This window comes from Haliotis asinina, chromosome 2 (genome assembly GCF_037392515.1).
Source record: "Haliotis asinina isolate JCU_RB_2024 chromosome 2, JCU_Hal_asi_v2, whole genome shotgun sequence".
NCBI classification, from domain to species: Eukaryota; Metazoa; Mollusca; class Gastropoda; order Lepetellida; family Haliotidae; genus Haliotis; species Haliotis asinina.
The window spans coordinates 41,486,605-41,512,990 of NC_090281.1; the positions used below are offsets into that span (position 1 = coordinate 41,486,605).

A 26,386-nucleotide genomic window follows, 5' to 3' on the forward strand; every position below is an offset into this window, starting at 1 on the left:
AGTTAGCACCCACTGACTGATTTACAGCCAGTTGACTGAATCTAATGTCTCCCAGGATGATTACACCCACGCCCTACATGTATGGGTCAAACTAGGCTGCCAACATGTAGGCAATTATCATGATCTCTGATGTACATGATGTACTGCTGCTGACAAATGAGAAAGCGTGTTTAAAACAGTATTATCTTGACCCCATTTGGCACTACACCAGCCCCGGTCTGTTGTGCGATGCACTCTTGAAGAAAACCTTACTTAAATTGGAAATGTTGATGGATTATGACATGCACCTGTTAATTGAGAAAAGAATGCACAGTCTCGAAATGCTATGTGAAAGCCAACAACAGGTATGTGAAATGCTATGACTCGAATAAGCCTGCTAATCATCTCTTCTATCACAATGCTAACAATCTCTATGGCCGGTCTTTAAGTCAACTTTTGCCCACAGGCAGGTTTAAGTGGGTGAATTGCGACCATTTTAAAACAAAAAGCATCATTGTGATTCCCAAACACTTTGAGAGAGGATACATATTGAAAGTGGACTTGGACTATCCCAAAGAATTGCATGCTTCCCACAACAGTTACCTGCCGGATTCCCAACAATTAAATGTGGACCAAGACTGGATGACAGACTATCAGGAGACTTGTTTAGAGAGAACACACTGGCTCACATGGAAACCCCAACCTTAATAACATGAAAAAGTATGTGGTACACTACAGAAACCTGCAACTGTACTTATCATAGGACATGAATCTAACCAACATACATTGGGTTCTGATGTTTCAAAGAGCCTGGATGGAACCTTATATTATTGAACAGTGGATGGCTTGCCACTTCTTAAAGCTGAACGGTGAGAAAATGGAACTTAAAATCATTTGTCACAGATCTGTACGACAGAAGTTGAGTCTTCCATCATTTTACATTGGAGTCCATGTCTTAAAACCAGCACAGGAAGCAAGGAAATCGTTGAATCAACTCTCTCAACAGAATCACACATAAACAAAATATGATGCAGGGCATATGCCAATATCCGCAATATCAGCCAAATAAGGACGTTCATCACCATGAAGACTGCTGTTTTACTGGTCCAATCCTGTGTGCTCTCGCATCTGGACTAATGCAATGCTCTACTGTATGGACAACCCAAAATCTTCAGTAAGTTGCAGCGAGTACAGAAATCAGCAGCCAGAGTGGCGATGGGAACACAGAAATCAGGCAGCAAAACACCCGTGCTGAAGCGCCTTTATAGACACCTCCATCTTCAAGGTCAACAACCTATGGTGACCAAAGATTTGCAGCCTCAGGCACAGGACTGTGGAACTCACTTCCAGAAAGCATACTATCTATTTCTTATCTGGATGTCAAGAATGTCATCAAGACTCATTTGTTCCAAGAGGCATACGAATAGACATTCATAGCATTGTGTGCATCCATACTTTTTTAGACTCCAGCAGTGCTTTTGAGCAGTTGTGCTAAGCTGGTAAAAGCACCATATAAAGTTATAGTTATTATTATTTTCAGTTGAACACCGAGTTGCGAAAACAAGCCGAGAGACTACAAACTGATGAACAACTTAGTATTTGGGAAATAACATGGAGAATTTAAGGGAACGTATCAATGTGAAATTAGTCAGATCACACCAGGAGGAAAAACTAAGGACACTCATACTGTGTCTGGCCCTTAACCAAAGCAAGCTATTCGACAATGACTTGGCAGCGCTGCACATGACTAAAAGCCATATCAAGTTTAACTGACTGGTCCACGTGGGGACGTGCATCCTCGATCTCTTGAAGTACCTGATGTAGGATTTTTATTATAATCAGCTTAAGACACAATATGGTGACAAGTGGTGGCCTTGTACACACTGATTCATTGTTGATGGAAGTTTGCACTGAGGACGTGTACAAGGATATGGGGACAGACATCCACCTGTATGATGTGGGTGATTACCCCATAGATCACGCCCTACACAGCCAAGTCAACAAAAAAAGTCCATGGTAAGGTGAAGATGAAAACGTGGACACACCCATTGCAGAATACATTAGGTTAAGACCAAAAATGTATTCAGTTAAAAAAAAAAAGGATGACAAACTCAAAAAAGCCAAAGGGATCAAGAAATACATCATGAAACCGCATCATCAAACACACCCTCTTTGAACCATCTCTCTTTAAGAATCAAACATTCAAACATTAAATGAAGGTGCTGAGAAGTGACTGACACAAAATCTATGGGATCCCCCTTAAATTAAACGTCACTTCTCGCCCATGGATACCAAACAATGGATTGCCATCAACAGTGTCCACACTTATGCATATGGACACAAGCACATAAGAGTAGAAAACACAATAGACTCAGAGAATCCCACAGAATGAAAAAAAAAAAAGATTGAATAGTTAACACATACACACATAGCTGACTGACTTGATGGTCATCCTTCTTTGCTGTTAAATTTCCAACACTCTCACTTCAATGGATTGGTGGATTCAGCTGAACATTTTTGCCCATATACAATACAATAATGGTGTTTGAGTTTCTTTTGACCTTCATATTACCACTATAAGGCCCATAGTGAAGGTCATGGCACTTTGCGAGGTCTTAGTACTTAGTTGACAAACGCCATTTCATGTCTTTTTGATTGGCCTCGTGCTTGTCAAATGACAGTAAAGAAATGATAATCGTTGCAGGAATAACAAGTCTTTGACCTAACCATCCCCAACTACCATTTGCCTACTATCACGACTTTCAACAGCTGTGAAAGACAAGCATGGTTGTGCACCTGGTGTTGTCTATTAAAGTCCTGTTTGGCAGTCATGCAATTTGGAACCAGAACTGGTTCTTGAATATACTGGAAATCTGGTACGGGAAGTAAACTGGGCCCCCTGTCTTACATGTTTCAAGTATGCATATGTGAATGGAGCTGGAAACCAGCTTGGTACAGCTTGGTACGGCTTCTTTAAAAAATGAAGTAGGAGAACTGATTCGCACAAAATGGCAATTGTGTTATTGTGATGTTACTGTTTGTTCATTGTAACATGCAGTTGAAGTCTGGCAAGCACAGAACATTGTGCATGCCAGTTTTGCATGGTTCTATCCACGTGTTAAAGACTTGCATGGGGTTTCACTTGAGCACGAACACCTGATCATCTGTAAGATCTGACTGGGAGCTAGGGGAGTGTCTGCAGGAACTGTTGTTGGCCGCAATGACTTCATACTCTGTTCCTTCATCCATCCACAGTCTGTTGCTTCCAACTTTTGAGGATCAAGTTGCAGTGCATTCTTCAAAGAAAGGTTGCAAATGAACTCTTTTGACATTCTCAGTAAATGCTTAGGTAGTTGGTGGCAGTGAGGCAAGACTGGGAACTCGCGTTAGTCCAGGCTTCTCAATTTGAGCAGTCCATAGTCGAACTCATGCTTCTGACATGGATGTAGCCATTGGCTGTCCATAACATTCAGCTGTGAATCTGGTCGCTTGCGCCATCACATCAGACCAATCTGCTGATCTAGTCCACAAATCCGTTCTTTCTCAGCACTTTCAGCATTTTATATCCCCTTGGCATGTAATGGGGGGGAGATATAGTCGATGCCTCGTCTGTCCGTCCGTCCGTCCGTCCGTCCGTAATCATTTTGTTTCTGGAGCAAAACTCAGAAACCATTTAATATTTTTAGACCAAACTTGATAGATATAATGATCCCAACCTATAGTTGCCCCTTTTGCTATTTATTTTTATTTTTTTTGTTTTTCCATGGAACATTTTGGTGTTAGTCTAGTGGTGGGGCAGGCTTCGTTTCTGGAGCAGAACTCAAAAACCGTTCAATATTTTTCTGCAAAACTTGGTAGATATGTGTGACAGGCCCTAAAGTGGTGCCTTTTAGTATTTACAGGTTTTTGTGATTTATTATTTTCTCAGTTTCCATCGAAATGTTTCTGACTGATCTCAAAATGAAGGGATGTGCTTCATTTGTGGAGCATAACTGAAAATCCATTCCGTATTTTGCTGCAGAACTTGGTAGATATACCAATCAGAAGCTGCAATGGTGCTTTTTGCTAGTTACAGGATTTTGTGATTTCTAAGTTTCTCAGTTTCCATGGAAACGATTGAGACTTAATCTCAAAAGTGAGAGGTGTGTTTCGTTTCTGGAGCAGAACTCAAAAACTTCTCGATATCAGTCAGTGTTACTTGGTAGATATGTGTGGCAGACCCCAAAGTGGTGCCTTTTGCTACTTACATGTTTTTCTGATGTATTATTTTCTCGGTTTCCATGGAAATGTTTCGGACATAGTCTCAAAATGGAGGGATGTGCTTCGTTTCCGGAGCAGAACTCAAAAACCTTTCAATATATTTCTGCAAGACTAGATATATCAATCGGAACCTAAAGTGGTGCCTTTTGCTAATTACAGTTTTTTGTGATTTATTATTTTCTCGGTTTCCACGGAAACAATTCAGACTTTAAGTCTCAAAATGGAGGGATAGGCTTCGTTTCCTGAGAAAACCATTTGATATCTTTCAACAGATCTTGGCACACATATGAGACAGATCTTGAAGTGGTGCCTTCTGCTGTTTACAGATATATGGCATTTATGTTTTTCATGACTTCCATGGAAATGATTCAGACTTAATCTAAGAAAACATCAAGTAACTGTCAAATGATTTGTCCTTTCAAATATGTGGGGTCTGGGGGGATATGTCATCTTCTGATGACTCTTGTCTTATTCATCACCAAGCTTCATCCTGGGAAGGCACATTTAATCTCATCTTAATTTACTACCTTCATTTTCATTACTTTTAAAGTTATTTTTTATAATTTCCAACAAGGGATTATGTCACCTTACTGACAGTGCTTGTGTTCCTTCCATTTGACAGTTAGTGATGTCTGAAAAGGCAAACAATCATGAAGTCTCTATCATTATTGAACTGATGTTCTGCCTTGCTTCTGAGTGAAAGCTCAGATTCTGATATTGTCTGTGGCTCTGAGGACTTAGGAATGATTTATGTTCCCAAGAATATAACAGATTGTGTCCATTTCTTTGCAGTTGATGTGATGACTTTCTGTCATGACTTCCTATGACTCTGAAGGGAGGTGGGGTAGGCTAGTGGTTGAAACATTTGCTTGTCTTGATGAAGACCAGGGTCTCATTTCCCACATGGGTACAATGTGTAAGCCCATTTCTGTTGGCTCCCACAGTTGTATTGCTGGAATATTGCTTGAATGCTGGTATAAACAAAATGAAACCATACCCAGTCAGTCAGTCTAAGACCCTGACCCTGGAGATTGATGATAAGGGTTGTAATGGATGTATCTGTAAATAACTGATGTACTGGTATCAGGTTTACTAGAGGATTGCCAGGTGATCTCTGTGGTTCAGCAATTCTGCATCATATCTGCTAGTAATAGGATGAAAGTATCCCTCACAGATGACTTGTGGCATCCTCGATATCTCCAGGGTCTACGTTCCGAAAAGTCTCCACTATACCCTGGACGCATCTACGGGTCTGCCCGATAATTTTAACTGGAGGAGTTGAGGATAGTTCTTGATACTACTTTAAGAACCCAGTGGCTGGATGTTATCTGCTTTCATTTTGTGAATGCACGACAAGAAGAGATGATCTCTCACTGCACCACATTTTGGTGTTGTGCCAAAAGGCGGCTGTCTGAAATTCTGTTTCATATTTAAAGTTAACTCCATAGGATCAAAGGTATACGGAAATTATTTAGTCAGTGTTTACTGTGACTTCTGTGATTGGTTACTTTTCTGCTCTGTCAAGTATACTCATAGTTAGATTAGTGTGATGAGTTTCAGGCTGTGTGAGTCCTCTCCTTCCTCTGGCTGGAAGGAAAACCCTCCCTTCAGGGATGTATATTTACCATATATTACTGTAGATAAGCCAAATTTTGAGGATCAAACAAAGCAGTCTGTAGAAGGGGGTCAGCTTATCTATGAGACGAAATTTCACGAAAGTGTTTTTCAGATCATCAGTGCCATGTCAGGACGATCTTACAGGTTAACGGTAAACTTGCTCAAAGTTTACGTTGATCACAGACACTTTGTTATAAATGATCAATGAAATACATTTCAGGGTATACAGTTTTCATTATTTCAAAATATTTTGCTCTTTAGTCAATATTAAGTTTTGTACCTACCTGTTTACACACAATAATAACAAAAAAAATTATAATCCTGTTCTGTCACCATTTGCAAAATGACATGTGCCAATGCGATCAGCTGTTTCCTGTTCCGTGCAAACGATACGCAAGTACTGTTGATAATGGGCCCTGTTGTTTTGTTGCTTGCAGAGGCACTTTCAAGATATGAGAGATTCTCGGAATAGGGGCATGATTTCCTTTTCATTTGTAATCGCCCACCTGAGAGCTGTGGTCCCACTAAATATCCCTTCATTGTTTTATAGTTTCGTTTTTATAATCAGAAAATTATGATAAAAAGATTTCTCAAATAATATGTATGGTCATCTATTTGCCAATATCAGTGGCTTTCCGCTCGGTAACCAAATACAATGGGGGCAAATACCTGCGTTTTTAGAGATCTGTATGAATAACGTTAGGTGATTTGTTTGGTTGCAGGTATCATTCAAAAGTTCATAACATCAACATTATGACTCTACCCTTGCAAAGAGTATTTTTGGATTTGTAAGAAGCGATCTTATTGGATAAAGATGTGAACAAATGCTTAAAGATTCAGACAAATGTTTTTGGTAAAATCATGCAATTCTGAATGTGTTACACAAAAATGCATATTTTTTTTTAGCATTAAACATAGTATCAAATGTAAAGTTCGAGAGGAGGAAAGCCCAGATGTCACTCAAATAACAGCACACATTCGCTCACATTCGCTCAAAAAAGAATGAAATAGTTAGTTAGATAATGTACATTTGACAACTTTTACAAGTACTGTTGTTGATCTTATTCACTTTGATTAATTATCTCCCCAAAACTTTGTTACTTTGTTCTTTGACAAGTTAATGATGTAGACCTGTTGATGAAGCATGTGTACGAGAATTTTTTTCCAATAAAATTTAGAAAAATAGTTCATAATTCTAATTCTGATGGGTTAACATATTGTGGATAGAGACATGAAAACAAACACATATTTTTAGAATAGTTGTGAGCATAATCTTTATTAGATATTATTCTCACTCAGCATACTTACGTTTTCTACCCAAGCCTGTAACTGCCAGATGTCTTGTGGTGTGGGTTGACCATGACCCATCATGGAACATACCCTTTGGACACTGATTTTAGGGGTCAAGTTAAGGGGTTGGCTTATCTGTGGGGTCGGCTTATACACGGTAATATACGCTACCTCTTGTTTTAGCAGGTACCAAGTAAACTGTGGTCCATACTTGGACAGGCTCTGAACATCCTCCGTGCTATAATGGTGCTGTAATGGGCTGTGACATTGCCACTGTCTTAGAATGATCAGACAATGCCCATAAGTGTATCAGAGTAATGTTGTCTCTGGCTTTGTAGTGGTTGTGATGACATGAAGATTGGGCAGTAAATATCCTTGTAGATGATCCTTTAGGAGCCTAGAGGGCTTAGGGAACATAAACAAACATCGAGGGTACATCACCCCCCTCGTGACCAGTGAACAACATATTTATCTTAAAGAACACCTCAGTGTTAATTCGAAACTGTTTTAAGCACGGGTATCAGATTGTTCACTTCAGTAAACCTGTGAGAATAAAATGATTCGAATGCATCTTGCTGTTTTTGCCGCAGGTATTGTCTTTGAATGAGTTAATGAAAGCTGGAAGCCAGTATAAACAAGCACTGATAGGAAGCCGATAGTTATGATAACAATGATGGAAGCCAATGGTAATGCATTAAAGTTGATTGGATATGTTTACATAACACAGATACGGGGTAAGGACGATGTACATGATTGGGGATAAGGATGGAAGCCAATGGTGATACATTACGCATGATAGGATGATGTTACATAACACACGATAGGGGGTGAGCATGTTTACATGAGGGTTGATGATGTACTCGGGTAGATTGGCTATACATGAATTACATAGATAGAATGTACACAGATAGGTGAGATTAATTTATCAATAAGTCCCAGGCACATTGGAGAAACGCTGAGACCAATCAACACCAGAATGAAGGAACATCAGACCTCCGTCAGCAAACTCGACCAGAAATCGGCCATCTCTGAACACATTCTCAAGAACCCTGGACACTCAATTCGATGGGAAGACACTAGGATACTATCTACCAACAACAACAACTGGCGCCAAAGGAAACTGCAAGAGGCCATCGAGATCCGGAGACAGAAACCAGCCATCAATCGCGACCAAGGAGTGTACCTACCAAGTGCCTGGGACTTATTGATAAATTAATCTCATCTATCTGTGTACATTCTATCTATGTAATTCATGTATAGCCAATCTACCCGAGTACATCATCAACCCTCATGTAAACATACTCACCCCCTATCGTGTGTTATGTAACATCATCCTATCATGCGTAATGTATCACCATTGGCTTCCATCCTTATCCCCAATCATGTACCTTGTCCTTACCCCGCATCTGTGTTATGTAAACATATCCAATCAACTTTAATGCATTACCATTGGCTTCCATCATTGTTATCATAACTATCGGCTTCCTATCAGTGCTTGTTTATACTGGCTTCCAGCTTTCATTAACTCATTCCACTTGTTACTTTGTTATTGTTTTACCTGTACATATAAATACACCTCTGTATCCCTTTCTCAATCACCTGATGAAGGAGTAAGCATTAACTCCGAAACGTTGTGTTCTTACATAAAGAAGTTGATATCCATAAAAATCTTCATTCTTATGTATTTTCACTTCTAAATGACATTCAAAGGGGTATTGTCTTTGTAAAGTTGCTGCGGTATAATTTCTCTTCTTGGTATTCACACTGACAAAATTGGACGTTTTGTCGAAATTTATCTGTTGGAATGTGAGGCAGATCTTTTCATGGCCATTGCTAGATTTTGTAGATGATGCAATAAAAAAAAAGATTAGAGTTATCTCCCTTCCATTGACTTGAATTTGCAAAACATTGGTAATTTCTGTACATCATATGTGAGTCAATGTTACTCGAAATAAAGAAGTACAACTATGAAGTACCGAAGAAATTGCCATTGACAATAGGGTGCATTCCAGTGTGAGGTCACGCACGCACGCACGCACGCACGCACGCACGCACGCACGCACGCACGCACGCACGCACGCACGCACGCACGCACGCACGCACGCACGCACGCACGCACGCACGCACACGCACAATCAGCTATGTAGATGGTGACTGTGCCCAGAGTAGAGAAGGGTGGTTTTCCTGCTTTTAGGCAAGGAGGACCTATAATTTGATACTGATATTGCAGGAAAACCCCGAGTTATGTATAGGTAACAGTGAAGAGGACTTCTGTTGAAAATTGGAAAGATTTTGAATGGCTGCAGCCAAAATGTACATGTTTGTGAATTTAAAATAAAGCAAAATGGAAATATTGAGAGTGTGTGAAATCTAAATAGTGACAGATCAAATTGTTCCATGCTTGAAAAGTATTTTATAATCAGTCAGTCAATCAAAAACTTGATCATACCTTCATCATTAGTGAAGGGTCAATTTTATAATCTAATAGGTAGAACACTGGACAAGGTTTGTAATGGATCAAAGTTTAATTATTATATGCAACAGTCAAAGGGTGAATAGCTCTGGCTGCATTCTGAATGATTAGGATAGCTCAAATCCAAGTGCCTGATGATGATGAGGGGTCATTCCAGTTCTGACTGATGGTCACTGACCTCTGAAAGCCACAGATCATAAACGACAACGTATGGTGGGCATTCTAATCCTGATGTTGCTGAAGTTAAAGAGTTCATGCTGAAGATCCGTTGAAATGATTATGGAGGACAATGTTTCTGAGTTACCTGTCATGTTGACACGAGACCTGGCCTTTGAGCATATGCCACAGTTCTTGTCACCTGAAATTGTTGCCACAGTCTACCTACTTGTCGTTGCCTTTGTTCCTGTATTAAAGGTCACATGCATCGTAAAACACAACTTTGCAGATTCTGGTACCTTTCGGTATGCACTTACCGAAACAAATCATAAAAAATGCCAATTCAACCTATAAAGGTGAAAAAAACGCGATGAAAAAATAGCCCTCAAAATCGGAGTTCAAACGTTTCACTAAATTCCCCCCAGCGCTGGGGGGAAAACTGGTTTCAACAGCTGTGCTGTGCTGCGTCCATAATGCATCCGCAGTGAATGGGTTCGCGGAGCTTGAGACAGTATGCATGCTGAGGTCGTGAGCAGGAGTCTAGTCATGGTTGTGTACACAAGTAAATAATCTAATCATTACGTAAACAAACTTGTTGATTGTGGTAAGCAGTCTCTGTCATAGAGAAAGCTCGGTGTTTGGTTTATTCACACCTATATGTCTGTCTGCCTGTCTGCTAAAGACAACATGCAAAACACAGCTTCAATCATTGACCATGTGCAATTTGAACTTAACACCTATCAGACTATACGACATAAAGAAAACAAGTTGATTTATGACTCGTGCACCCGAGTCTCATGTCTGCCACATTATGTAATTAGGCACGTGTGATACACATGACATGTTTTTATGTCTGTGGGTTGCAAACAAACTACATTCATTTTTTTCGGATGACTGGATCTGACGGAAACTTGTGCAGACTCTTGTCAGTTTCAAGTCCTGCTTTGTACTTGGACGAATGACAGATTCCAACCACGCAGTAGTTTACCATCTCTACTGACATGAGTTTTGATTGGATCGAGTGCAAATTCAGAGAACATGTATTTTCCAAACCCAACATCTCTGTATACATTCTTTTAGTGTATATGATTTTGTTTGACAACAGTATCCATACTGAATCCATACTGAAACAACGCATCAAGTATACAAAAAGTTCTTATCCATAAAGAATCTTACTTTCTTATGACTCGCCATACTTCTAAAATGCCCATCAAACAGATGATCTTTCTGTACACACAATGAACCCTCTGCATATCAGCAAATGAAACAGCCAATCGGAAGCACTTGAGTGCATATCCACCAGCTATGACTGGATTCAGTCTCCCGAGGGTTTCGTTTCGGTGTCAAGTAGATGTGGTATAAAAATTAACAGCATGACCGGAAGAGACATCCAGACGTTGTGTTGCTGTTTATGGTTGTGGTATACAATTAACAGAATGGGGAATCGGCATTCAGATGTCGTGTTGGTGTCTAGTACTTGTGGTATACAATTAACGGAAGTGACATACAGTTGTCCTGTTGGTGTCTGGTGGTTGTGTTACACAATTAACAGAATGGGAAGAAGACACACAGACGTTTTGTTGTCTATTGTCTAATAGATGTGGTATACAATTAACATAAAGGGTAAGTGACATACAAATGCTGTGTTGATGTCTAGTGGTTGTGTTATACGATTAACAGAATAGGGAATTGACATAAAGACATTGTGTTTGTGTCTAGTAAATGTACACAATTAACGGAATGGGGAAGTGACATACAGATGCTGTGTTGGTGTCTAGTAGTTGTATTGTACAATTAACAGAATGGTTGGAAGTGATATCCATATGTGTTGGTGTCTAGTTGTTGTGGTTTATGATTAGCATAATGTCAGTATTGGAGATTCAGGTTTTACATTTATCTAGAACTCAATAGATCCCTTCGGCTTCTCGATGCTGACACTGTTCCATGCCTGTCCTGAACAAAAATATTTAGACGTCATTAGATATCGAAAATTTGTCAAAGGCCTCAAGTCCTTGAAGCTATAAAATACTGACACTGTTCCATACATGTCCTGAACAGAAATGTTTGGAACTCATTAGATCACTTCAAAAAATTGTCAGAGGCTTAAAGTCCTCTAGGCTTTTCGATACTGACACTGTTCCTTACCTGTCCTGAACAGAAATGTTGATGATAATTATAAACTTCTATGACCTGTGTATGTCTTGTATATGCACTTAAAAGTTTACCAGCTACAGGACTACACAGAAGAAACAGATGATGACTGTTCATTGTAAAACACTGATTCTTTTCAAAATTATGGACTGTCTTCTCTGTCTGAATGAGAGTTGCAGTGTATATTTCATTGTAATAATTTAATATCTTTTTAAAGAACCATAGCAGTTTAAAAAATTGAACTTTCAAAAGTTAGTTCAACCAATAACATGAAAAGCTTTTGCCAAACTACCTCTGTGTGTAAGGAGAAGTGCAGTGGAAAGTTTGGTTCTGACTTGTGAATTTATGAAAGAGTGGAATGAGTTTCCTTACAATTATTCAATGGATTATTCAGATTTTAGTAGTTGCCTCTTTGTTTATAGGAAAGGTGCAGTTTCACACAGATTGGGTTTCACATGTTACTGCGTTCATATCGCACTGACTGAAAAATGTTAAACCACTCTCATTGAAGTGGACTACAGATTTAGAATCCCTCTTCTTTTTACCTGTTTCATGTGTGAAATAGACAACGTATCGATATTCAGGACTGTTCAAACCACCTCTTGATAATACAAAACTTTGGTAGCTTGTTATGGCTGAAATATTGCTGATGTGACTTTCAGTCTCCACTCCACTCAGGCTTTGGCCATATTAATTGCCCTTTGAAAGTCCTGTACTCAATGGTGTAGCAGTATCAGCTTGAGTGATTCTACCTCACATGATTACCCACATGGGTACAGTGTATATAGCCCACTCAAACTCTCACTCACTTCAAGCTTCAATAGCTTGAAATCATGAGCTCAGTTCTGACTTCACGCAGCACGAGACACAAACACTTGAGTCGCCCCCCAGTTGAATAGATCATGAATTTGTCAAGAAGACGTCATGAAATTTCTTCACGAAGAGTTCATGAAAACTTCAAGAAGAATTCATGAACATTAAATGAGACATCAACTTCATGAAGACTTCATGAATTTTCTTCATGAAGAGTTCATGAATTTTCTTTAGGAAGAGTTCATGAACAGTAAATGAAACATCTACTTCATGATGACTTCCTGAAGAGTTCATGAAGATACTTCCTGAAGACGTCATGAAAACACCCTGAAGTGTCCATGAGTTCAGCTTAGTCACATGATCTTACCATGCCATGCAAGCTGGCAGGCAACATATGAATTCATCACCAATAGATGTAACATTAATTAAATATCAAGCAGCAAAGAGGACACAAACAGAAAACTAGATTTTGATGGGATTTCCTTTTTATTCAAATCTTCAGGAGAAAATTCTGATTAATTATTTGAGAACAACACAAGAACCTGTATCCTAACATTGTGCTCTAGAATTAAAGAAGCTGTCATCCATATATACTTGTTCTATCTTTATTACAGCTTGGATGTCCATCAGTCTGTATCCAGGAAAATGAACTTATTCAGGAACACCATTTCATGCAGTAGATTGTAATATACAATTTCAGAAAGTCACAATCCCTTCAGACTATGTTTCTTAAGTGGACAATGAGAGTCACAACCAACAGAGAATTTGCAACAGGGCCTAAAATCATCTACCTGGAAGTTGTTCATGGGGCATCACAATTAATATCAGAAGAAACAGGATGAAAGAACCTTCAGGAAGAGCAGTGGTAACATCACTGAAGATGCCCACATTGGTTTAAGAATAGTGAGTGACTGAGTGAGTTGAGTCCCAGCAATATCCCGACAAGGAACACAAGAGAGGGGCTACTACATTGTACTCAAGTGACGAATCAAACCCAAGTGTTCAGTGTGAAGTGTGATCACTTTGGCTCAGGAATATAATCATCGAGCAGAACTTCGTCTTTGTTTTTCAACATTTGCATGATTAGGACCATTTCCTTGAAATCGTCCACTGGAAATGTGAAAAACATTGTAACCAACAACATTTAATCACAGTCTTTCCATTTCAAAGAGTCTAAAGCAAATATTGAAACTTTGTTGTTTAAAAATTAATAATAATTGCGCAAAATGTTAAGTATATATGACTTGTTTCAGTTTTTCACCTGATTATAATTAAACTATTTCAAATGATTTATTTAGACTGATGGCCTTAAATTATCTTTTTAATACAAAGAGTCCATATCAAGTAACAAAACTGGCTTCTAAATCACTAGTCTACATTCATAACCAAATATATTCTGAAATGCCTGCATTTCCCAACCCTTAATATAATCAGCACATCATAATATAGAAAAACGTATCTTCATGCAACTGAACCAATTTCCAACTTAAATAAATGACTAAACATTGTGGCACATTCACTTTTAATTTACAATCGGTAATTATTCCAAAACTGAATACAAATACAACAGACAGAAAATAAAATACTCCTAAAAATGCCTATAGGTGAATTATCTTTTCATTATCATTTGAATTTATTTTGTTGTTTATGATCTAAGCCAAAAAAACTTAACACCAAACTAGCACCTTGAACTTTGACACCATCTGCATGTGCTCAGATAACACAACTCAGAACTTTTAAGTAATCAGTGTTACATGCCCCTCTGTAAGTCATATCGTACACAAAGCTCACGTAATCATTCAGTACACATTACTGACTTTCTGTTTGAGACTGAGAGATATACACTGTATAAAAACAACACTTGATACAATGCTGTATGTTTGAAAAATGTCTCTGTCATTCTCCTCAAAGAGAGTTGCTTATCCCTTCACCTATGTTTGTATGTGCATATTCCAGCACTCAAAATAATTTTAAAATTGTTGTTATTTATGTACCGCTCATGGAAATCCACTTGGGATGCATCCATAGGCAGTTAATCTAGTCGGTTCCTTTATCTTGAGTCAGTTCGTGACATTTCCATTCTTGTGTTATCCACGAAATCCGTGAATCGCAAATACATAAGTGATATTCATCGCCTGAATGTATGTTGGCGAAGTTGCATTTGGCGCACGAAGACAGCAGCAATGGCGTCATGCCAGGAAATGGTCGTGTGTTTCTGTATTGAATGATGCAAGTTTGAAATAAGACATTTTTTGATAGAAAAGAAAAATTGATAAGAATGAAGATTTTATGGATATCAACTTCTTTATATGAGAATAGTATCTAGTATCTAGTACCAAGTGCCTGGGACTTATTGATAAATTCATCTCACCTATCTGTGTACATTCTATCTATGTAATCTATGTAATCCATGTATAGCCAATCTACCCGTGTACATCCTTATCTACTTGTGTTTGTACATCATCTACCCCCATGTAAACATGCCCATCAACCCTCATGCAGTCATGTACATCATCCTTATCCCCAATCATGTGTTATGTAAACATCATCCACCATTGGCTTCCACCCTTTTCCCCTATCATGTACATCGTCCTTACCCCCTACCTGTGTTATGTAAACATATCCCATCATCTGTAATGTATTACCATTGGCTTCTATCATTGTTATCATAACTGTCGGTTTCCAATCAGCGCTTGTTTATACTGGCTTCCAGCTTTCGTTAAGTCATTCCACTTGTTACTTTGTTACTGCTTTACTTGTACATATAAATATAGCTCTGTACCCCATTCTCAATCACCTGATGAAGGAGTAAGCATTAACTCCGAAACGTTGTGTTCTCATATAAAGAAGTTGATATCCATAAAATCTTCATTCTTATGCATTTCACTTCTAAATGCCCTTCAAAGACAAGAAAAATTGAGTGTAAATATAAACCCTTAGATCAGGTATAAATCGCATCTATAAATAAAATATGCTGTATGATTATCGTTATCCGTTCTTCAAGTTGCAATAGATTTCGGAAGAACGAAGGCCGTGGCAGTGTTTGGCGCGAACGTCGGAACCAAGTATATCGCGATCAAGTTACTTCATCATACCAACAGTGTATAATTTCTCATCTTATGAACAATTAATGGCAAGAATTACAATATTTGGGTATCAATGTCGAAATTAGAACTTGTCAATATACATGTCGTATTAGTGTCAACGGCGGGGATCGCGTAAAAACATGTTCTGAGTTCACGTTCCTTCGTTGATCATAGCGTGGAAGAATAGTTTATGAACATGTCCCCGGTAGTAAATTTTATTTCATTGGTCTAAACTGACGTATTTTAAGGGTCATATCGTGCTGGACAGGGAGTGACAGTGGAATGTGTTCTAAAATCGAGAACATTAATGTTTTCAACGAGTACATCTACTTGCGGATTTAGAAAGCAGCCACAAACATCGTGATATCAAAATATTTTTCCACATTTCTTTTATGTCTAATACCGAGTCAACTGTTAATGTTTTTTACTGTCTTATGTTTTTACTTCGCGGAAGACGTTCTTACGATAGTAAAGTATCTGCATGCATGCCCGATTGTGAGCAATCACGGGAGAAATTCAATGAAATGAGACAATTTTGACAGGAAAACTTAACTTAATGGAGTAAATATGAATAAGAAAGACAAGTACAAAACTTCCACAGTACCAACTATTTTAAGAAGGTAAGTTTTACCTTCAATTGTCCATATGTTACTAAAACAACTCCGTTTAGGCACAGAATCGTTAAGCGTTCTTTCATGCATTGTTTGTTGTATTTATTATGAAACAACAACAAAAGTTACTAGACAAACACTAGTAATGCCACGAGAGACAGGATTTACAGATAATTTAAACTTAATTAAATATGTTGAAAATATGTTTATGCCCCATCTCTAATCGTTTACATAACAACTTGTCTAACATGAATAAAAGTATTGTAGCTTGTAATATTTATTCTGTATTTTCTTTTTAATGTAGTTTACTCTGGAAATTTGTAGTGAATAAGATTAGACTTACTTCATGAACAAAAACTTCATGAAGTAACATATAACTTCATGAAGTGTGAAATAACTTCATGAAGTTGAAGAAGTCTTCATGAAATATGTCTTCATGAAGTAAGTTCATGAAGATTTAAGCTAAAGTTGATGAACACTTCATGAACTCTTCATGAACTCATGAATTGAATTTCGCAGGGGCTCCCACGCGCCAAATCCTAATGAACAAGTTGAGTGACACGCGTCACTAGTGTTTTGATGGCTAATTAATCAATTTACACCAAATGCCTTGTGATAGATTAAGAAATCACATAGTCATGTGGTAAACAATATAGACGTGACACATGCACATGCACATGCACGTTGCACAGATCTCTCCTTCTGGATAACTGGATCATTTTTCAAGGGAAATGTATAGGAATACAGGTATAGGAATGGTTTGAAAATTCGCCCCGGAAGCGCAGGGTCCGGTTAAGCGAGTACAATTAATGAACGTAAGTTTCGTTTCACATAAAAATCGTCCGGAAGGCAGGGTTTCTGGATATGTGGGGTCCGGGTAAACGGGGTTCGACTGTATACTGTATACTGTATATCTTTGTGAAAAAATTGACCTGATACACAAGCTCTGAAGTCCGGTTTCATGTAGGATATGCTACAATAATGCTGATTTGTTTCCTTTTCATGAAATGTGGGTTGATATAGTCGATGCCTCATCTGTCTGTCCGTCCATCAGTAATCAATTTGTTTCCGGAGCATAACTCAAAAACCGTTCAAAATTTTTCTGCAAAACTTGGTAGATATATCACTCAGAATCTAAAGTGGAGCCATTTGCTATTTGCAAGTTTTTGTGATTGATTATATATGCAGCTAACTGAACAATGTCATCAAGGATTAAGCAGGAATGAATACACGGTTATAATCCTGATCGATCTAGAAGGTGCATTTGATAAGGTGTGGTGGGATGGAGTCACCTTAAAGGCAGCTGAACTGGGAATAAGTGGCAGACTTCTTAAATTCATCAGAAGCTTCCTCAGCGAAAGACACATCCAAACCAAAGTAGGTAATGAGTATTCAGACTTAATCAGCATCAACACTGGAACACCCCAGGGTTCAGTAATCAGCCCAATCCTTTTTAACATCATGATGCAGGATCTACCATCTGTAGTTTCAAAGCCACTGGGACAAGTCACATATGCTGATGATGGCTCCATATATATCACTCACAAAGATCTCAACCACATTGTGACGCATGCCAATGAATGTATGGAAGCAATAAACAATTGGGCAACCAAGTGGAAATTAAAGATATCCCAAGAAAAGACAGAATACACAGTCATCACCAGGAAACGAAAACATGTGTTGCCACTTGACAAACTTGGTATACAAATCTCTGGTCGGTCAATAGGCTACAACAAAAATCCGAAAATACTAGGGCTAACACTCGACCCTAAACTCACATGGAATGCCCATATTGACCGGTTACATCATGACTGTCTAAAGAGGCTGAACCTCATGAAGGTCATTTCATCAAAAGCTTGGGGGGCCGATTTTACCACCCTAAGAACATTCTATCTGACATTTATCAGGAGTAAGATGTCATATGCCATGGAAATCTGGTCATCATGCTGCCCAACGAGAATGAAAAGACTTTCAACCTTACAAAATTGTGCTCTCCGTCTCATAGTTGGTGCTCTGAAAACCACGCCAGTTGGGTCACTTGAGATAGAAGCAAACATCCCTCCACTTCAGATCCATTCGGATTCAGTTATTCTGAACAGAAGGATTAAAAATCACTTCCTTCCAAAAGATTCTCCAGGGCATCTCAAGAAAAACAAAGCAAAGAACTCTTTCTATGCAAGATCCAGCAGGCTACTCAAGGAAAGAAACATCTATCTCCCTTCTAGGTCAGACCCCAACTTTTCTCCAACAGCAATCATGAATGATATACCACCATGGCAATGGAAACCTCCAACCATAGTAACATCAATTCCAGAACAAGCCAGTAAGTCAGAAAACCCAATCAAGTTGAAGATGCTAGCCTTGGAGTTAATCCAGACTAAATATTCAGAATACAGAAAGATCTACACTGACGGCTCCCTGGATCCAAACAATGGAAAAGCTGGGGCAGGCATATATCTCCAAGACGATGAGAGTAGTGTCATCATTCCACTCACCCCCTGCTCAATCCTCAGTGCAGAACTTACAGCAATAGAAAGAGCCTTGTTGGAAATTAAAGATCTTTCCAACTCCGGTCCTTACACCATCCTGACTGACTCTTTATCATCCCTGCACACTCTGTTGTCATACAAACCTACTGAGTACTACCATCAAACCAAAGCCATCAACAGTCTGCTACAAACCCTGAAAACTGTCATCTGCCTACAATGGATCCCAAGCCATGTAGGGATTATTGGGAACGAAAAGGCTGACGAACCTGCCAAGCAAGCATCTGAGTGTGGCCCTCTGCTAAAACCTATGTCATCTCTACCTAGTTTGAAATGCAGAGTGAAGGAAACCTCTAGTGATAAATGGTCAAATATCTGGCTCAATAACAGCAAAGGTCGAAAGTACTTTGAACTGCAGGAAAAACCCAACAGAATTTTCTACAAAAATATCAAAAGAACGGATCAAGTTACCATCTCTAGAATCCGACTGAACCACTTTCCCTGTCAGAGCTATCTAGCCAAATATCATCTGGCAACTGACCCCATTTGCACATTTTGTAATCAAGAAGAGGAAGATCTTGAGCACATCTTATTCAGATGCCCCGAATATGATGAAATCAGGTCAACAGCCAACAACAATCTTAAAGAAGCCCTTGAAAACAGAAATAATGAATGGGCTCAATTCATCAATATAATCAAGAGGAGAAACGAGAGGGCACATGCAAGGGCCACGACGCCAGAGGCATGCTCCACTACCTAACCTATTTCTTGGTTTCCATTGAAATGTTTTAATCGCAAAAGCGATAGATGTGTTTTATTTTCTGGGATTCCATGGAAACGTATTCGCTTTCTGTGCACAACTTGAAAACTTCTCAATATCTGATTCTTCAAAGGAATGTAGAAGTTGGCATAGTAATACAGTACAAATTTTATGGATAGCAAGGATAAGCCCCGTCGTGAAAATAAACCCAAGAAGTGGATAAGCCCGGAAACGTCATGAAAATAAACCCAAGAAGTTGCTATCCATAAAATTTGTACTGTATTCTCAATATCATTCTGCAAAACTTGAAAGATATGTGAGGTAGACCCCAAAGTGGTGCCTTATGCTGTTTACAGACTTTTGTGGACTATCATTTTCCTGGTTTCCATGCAAATGATTTGGGCTTAGTCTCAAAATGAAGGGCTGGATTTCATTTCCGGAGCAGAACTAAAAAACTTCTTAATATCTTTCAACAAAACTTGGCAGATATATGAGACAGATCTTGAAGTGGTGCTATTTGCTGACTTTTGTCATTTATTTTTCTTGGTTTCCATAGAAACAATTCAAACTTAATCTAAAAATACTCAAGTAACTGTAAGACGATATGTCATCTTCTGATGACTCTTGTTCAGATTTGTTGAGGCTGGGGACGCATGTGATCTAATCTGAACCCTTGTCTCGTGTGTGTACATGTTTGTCATGCTTCCAACCAGTAATGCACACAATGAAGTAGGTCTTTATAATCATGCACATAATTTGTTTCATGACCTCGTACAAACAGTCTGTAGTAATGTTCTATTCTTCTTACAGGTTTCTTCAAGAGAACAGTCCAAAACAAGAAAGTGTATTCCTGCGTAGATAATAGAAGTTGCCAAATCGATAAGAGTCAACGAAAAAGATGTCCATATTGCAGATTTCAGAAATGTCTCAGCGTGGGCATGAAGTTAGAAGGTAGGTGGAGGTTCACCATGTTGTCAGCTGACAGCATCTGTGTCTGTATCATGTCCATCCTCATACTCTGGATATTCCGTGCTGCTGATACAGACACATATCAAACTGACATACTTTGGGTTAATGTTTTTCCATCTACATTAGATAGAGTTAAAACAGCAAGTAAAATAAACAGATATTAGTATCTATATTCCTGGTTCAATATGAATTTGATTGTTTCATTGATAATCCATTACTTGTTAATAGGTATGTCTTAACCTGAATCCCAAGTAGTTTGAAGGAGAAACAGTGAACAGGTGATGTCTGTTTCTGGCTTACTATGTCCCGCTGTACATTTAGCACAAAGCAGGAGATATTGTGTTAGGCTTTGTCGTATGTACGTACCTACAAATTGGAATAGCTTAGGAACAGTTGGCTAGATTCTTTTCATATTTAGTATTTGGGTTCATCACAGTATAAGAAAGTATCCCTGGCTGGTGATGGTTTGTTGGATATCTGTCTCTTCAAACACAGGAGTCCATCAGAGGGTCCACAACACTTAATTCATGATAGAATCGGTACACAAGTACATGGTGTCGTAACAAGGGCTATGCTCATTTAGGGAGGCGAAGGTCAGCCAACCTTCCTAAGCCACTGCCACTGGCTCAATTTTCAAGATCATGGTGACACTTTCAAGATTTCAGCACGTTAAGCTGCATGTTATTCTTGTCAGTGAGATATTTCAAGAACTGATCACTAAAGTTTCTTCTTATTCACCACCATGCTTTATGTAGGGAAGGCACAGGGCCCAGTTGATTTTGGTGACCTTCACAGAATTCTAAGGTCACAGCGACACTTTGAAGATTTCAGCATGTTAAGCTTGTCAGTGAGATATCACAAGAGCCATTCATTGGATTTTCTTAATCTTTGACATCAAGCTTCATCCAGGGAAGGCCCTGTTGATTTTGGCGACCTTCACTTAATTTTCAAGGTCATGGCAACACTTTGAAGATTTCAGCATGTTAGACTGCATGTTTGTTCAGATTGTCAGCAAGATACCTCAAGAACACTTCCTTACATTTTTTTCGTATCTGTTGCTATTTTTGCCCATTTCATAAACTATGACATTCATGTTAAGGTCAAAGTGAGTCTTGAAAACGCTTTTGTGTTTGAACAACTACAGAGCAAGATATCAAGAGAAGTGGAGTGGTCAGGATTTTTTTTGACATTTAACTCATTAAGGCTTAGAGACACGTATGTGCGGCAAATTAATTAGTTTCTCACAGCAAGAGCCTCGTATGGGCGGGAATAACAAGCACCTCTTATTCAGCGAGAGCCGCACATGGTCGTCAGCAGAAAGCACCTCTCATTCAGCGAGACTCACATATGCATTTTACATTTTAAATTCGTACTGTACCTATTATTTCAGTCTGGTAGTACTGATCAAAGGTTAGCTATTCTTACGAGAGAGGTTACCATCTGTGTTAATCAGAAGTATTAAAGTGTTTTGATAACAATTGCTAGCAATGGCATGGGCTGATACAGGTAAATGAACACGTCTGCGAGAAAGGGGATTATGAAATGTTACAGGAGGTAAGTGTTTATTACTCGTCATTGGGAGTGAATGCTAAAATACTATTTTTGCACATTGATTAACGGTGACAAGGTTACAGAACCTTCTTCTAAATTAAATCATTCATCCATTCGTTGTAATAGTTTATATAATGAATCGCAGACATAAATAGCAATACTATATTACACCCATGTTCGCATAGATTTGAAATAAACCAAGTTACTGATTTAGACCTAACTCAATTGTGACTATTGATTTTTCATAATTCTAAACTTGATAATAGTACGTAATCGAATGTGAAGTAATAACTCTTGCACCGACTCTGAATATTTATATTACACATAAACCATACAAGGATAACTAATGAAGCATTTTGTTCAAGTTGTTGAAAGTTTTATGTTGATTTGAAATGTGATTTTTCAATGCACTGTACATAAGCATTGTGTAAGAAACATTAGAAACGTTTGTATTTGATCTCTGTAATTATCTGATCCAGTGTAAATTTGACATTTATCAGATCCATCATCAATAAAAGGATAATATATCAGTTATGGAATTGATACACATGCATATATATAATCATTCACTAGAACAGTTGAGATTGTATTGAACAGTTGAGATACAAAACATTCATTTCGGGAACTTTGAAGACACCCCATCCCATGATCCTTTGTCTTATATATGTGCATGGAATAGTATTATACAATATGTATACATGTCTGTTCGTATGATAATGTGTATTTTCTGCTTTAAATCTAGGTGAACCAAAGTGACAAAATGTGAATCTGCTCTGTGTAAGTCACAGACTAGCTTATTAGTACTTTCCTTAGAATATTCAGTGTACACTAGCAATGTATCAGCAAAAACACTTGTTTCATAGATGATTATTAAGCATGTACGTAAATTCTTCTTTAATGCCATTGACATAGATGTTTTGTAACCTCACACAATGATATGAGAGGGACAATTTAAGTATGTCTTCTGTCTTACATACTGTATATTACCGTGTATAAGCTGAATTTTGAGGACCAAAGAATGCTGTCTGTAGAAGAGGGGTCGGCTTATCTATGAGGCACAATTTCACGAAAGTTCATTTTTCTGGTCATCACTGCCCTGCGAAGACGATCTTACAGGTTAGCGGTACACCTGCTAGGAAGTTTACGACGATTACAGCCACTTTGTTATACATGATCAATAAAATACAAATAGAAGTATACAGTTCTCATTATTACAAATTATATTGCCCTTAGTCATTATTAAGTTCCATACCTACCTATTTACACACAATAATAATTTTTAAAAAGTTATAATCCTGTCTGGTCGCCATATGACATGTTAATCGGATCGGCTGTTTCCTTTCACTTCACATACGGTGATTGCTTCCTGGTGTTTGGTAGATGCCATGCAAGCGATATGGGGCCTGATTGCTATTGTTTTGTTGTTTGCACAAGCGCTTTCAAGAAGGGAGCGATTATTGGAGTAGAGGCATTCATTTATAACATGTCATTATATCCCCCAGTTGAGAGCCACAATGCGATACCGCTAAGTTTCTCTTCACCCTTTTATAATCGGAAAATTATTACTATAGATTTGTCAAATAATATCTCGTCTTTTCCCCAACATCAATGGCTTTCCGCTCAGTAACGGGATACAACTGGGGCAAATACCTCCCTTTTCGAAATTCCGTACAAATAACATCTGAGGCAGCATTTCGTTTGATGGTGGGTATTGTTCGAAAGCTCTGAACATCAGCCTTGCCAAGAGTATTTCAGATTTGTAAGAGGCAATCTTATTGGATAAAAACTAATGATGCTTATTTGCCACAGTCTGCTATAAGGATCGTGAATGGTCAAAATCAAACACGTGACCCATGGCAGCCAATCAGATAACAGCAATGGATAATGTCCTTTGTAAACTTATAGATTCAGACGAAAGTTTTGAGAAAAATCATGCTATTCTAAATGTGTTAGACAACATACCACCACCTATACATACAGTATGGACCTTAGTGCATGTATTGTGCTAGGTTACGCCAAAATTGCTGTATGTACTTTTTTATCCCCCCGGCATGTAATGCGGAGAGGATATAGTCAACGCATCGTCTGTCCGTCCATCTGTCATTATTTTGTTCCAGGAGCATAACTCAGAAACCGTTCAATATTTTTAGACCAAACTTGATAGATATAGTAACTTCAGCCTATGGTTGTGCCTTTTGCTATTTATAGAGTTTGGGTATTTATATTTTTTTTGTTTTTCCATGGAATATTTTGGTGTTAGTCTAATGGTAGGGTGGGCTTCGTTTACGGAGCAGAACTCAAAAACCGTTGAATATTTTTCTGCAAAACGTGGTAGATATATCAACCAGAAGCTAAAGTGGTGCCTTTTGCTATGTACAGGTTTTTTGTGATTTCAAATTTCCTTGATTTCCATGGAAATGTTTCGGACTTAGTCTCAAAGTGGAGGGATGGGCTTCTTTTCCGGAGCAGAACTCAAAAACTGTTCAATATTTTTCTGCACAACTATATATCAATCTGAACCTAAAGTGGTGCCCTTTGCTAGTTACAGGTTTTTGTGATTTATTGTTTTTTCTGTTTCCATGGAAATGTTTCAGACATAGTCTCAAGAGTGAGAGGTGTGTTTCATTTCCGGAGCAGAACTCCAAAACCGTTCAATATTTTTTCTGCAAAACTTGGTAGATACATCAGTCAGAACCTAATTTGTGCCTTTTGGTATTTACAGGTTTTGTGAGTTCAAATTTTCTTGGTTTCCATGGAAACGTTTCGGACTTAGTTTCAAAATGGAGGGATGTGCTTCGTTTACGGAGCAGAACTCAAAAACGGTTCAATATTTTTCTGCAAAACTTGGTAGATATATCAGTTGGAACCTATAGTGGTGCCTTTTGGTATTTATAGATTATTGTGATTTATTATTTTCTCGGTTTCCATGGAAATGTTTCAGACATAGTCTCAAAAGTGAGAGGTGTGTTTCATTTCCGGAGCAGAACTCCAAAACCGTTAAATATTTTTCTGCAAAACTTGGTAGATCTGTCAGTCAGTACCTGAAGTGGTGCGACGAAAGCCCGGATGTCACTTGAAGTATGGCACACAATCGTGCCAAAAAGATGGACGTAGTAAGTTATAGTGTTCATTTGACAACTTTTATGAGTACTGTTGTTGATTGTATTCTCCAGCTTATTCACTTTGTTATTTTGCTCTTTGACGACTTGATGATGCACGTATATGAGAATTTTTTTCCACTAAAATATTGAAAAATAGATCATAATTCTAATTCTCTTGGGTTTAACGTATTATTGTGGATATAGAACGGAAAACAAACATGGATTTTTAGAATAATGACAGTATAATCTTTATTAGATAATATTCTCACTTTGCATACTTACGTTTTACATCCAAGACTGTAAATGCGAGATGTCTTGCGGTGTGGATTGACCGCGACCATACTTACGTTTTACATCCAGTACTGTTACTGCGAGATGTCTTGTGGTGTGGGTTGACCGCGACCATAGTTAAGTTTTACATCCAACACTGTTACTGCGAGATGTCTTGTGGTGTGGGTTGACCGCGACCATACTTACGTTTTACATCCAAAGCTGTTACTGCGAGATGTCTTGTGGTGTGGGTTGACCGCGACCATACTTACGTTGTACATCCAATACTGTTACTGCGAGATGTCTTGTGGTGTGGGTTGACCGCGACCATACTTATGTTTTACATCCAACACTGTTACTGCGAGATGTCTTGTGGTGTGGGTTGACCGCGACCATACTTATGTTTTACATCCAACACTGTTACTGCGAGATGTCTTGTGGTGTGGGTTGACCGCGACCATAGTTAAGTTTTACATCCAATACTGTTACTGCGAGATGTCTTGTGGTGTGGGTTGACCGCGACCATACTTATGTTTTACATCCAACACTGTTACTGCGAGATGTCTTGTGGTGTGGGTTGACCGCAACCATACTTATGTTTTACATCCAACACTGTTACTGCGAGATGTCTTGTGGTGTGGGTTGACCGCGACCATAGTTAAGTTTTACATCCAATACTGTTACTGCGAGATGTCTTGTGGTGTGGGTTGACCGCGACCATAGTTAAGTTTTACATCCAACACTGTTACTGCGAGATGTCTTGTGGTGTGGGTTGACCGCGACCATACTTACGTTTTACATCCAATACTGTTA

The 26,386-nt window shown here is 38.5% G+C and overlaps 1 protein-coding gene across 2 annotated transcripts in view; it reads left to right on the plus strand.

Annotated features, from left to right (window-relative positions):
- Window positions 1-26,386, plus strand: part of LOC137273712 (nuclear receptor subfamily 5 group A member 2-like) — a 225,745-nt gene that overhangs the window by 98,647 nt on the left and 100,712 nt on the right. For both annotated transcript variants that reach the window (XM_067806514.1, XM_067806515.1), the window contains exon 3: window positions 20,493-20,633. In XM_067806514.1, coding sequence (XP_067662615.1) covers window positions 20,493-20,633 — 141 coding nt within the window. The remainder of the gene's footprint in view (window positions 1-20,492; window positions 20,634-26,386) is intronic.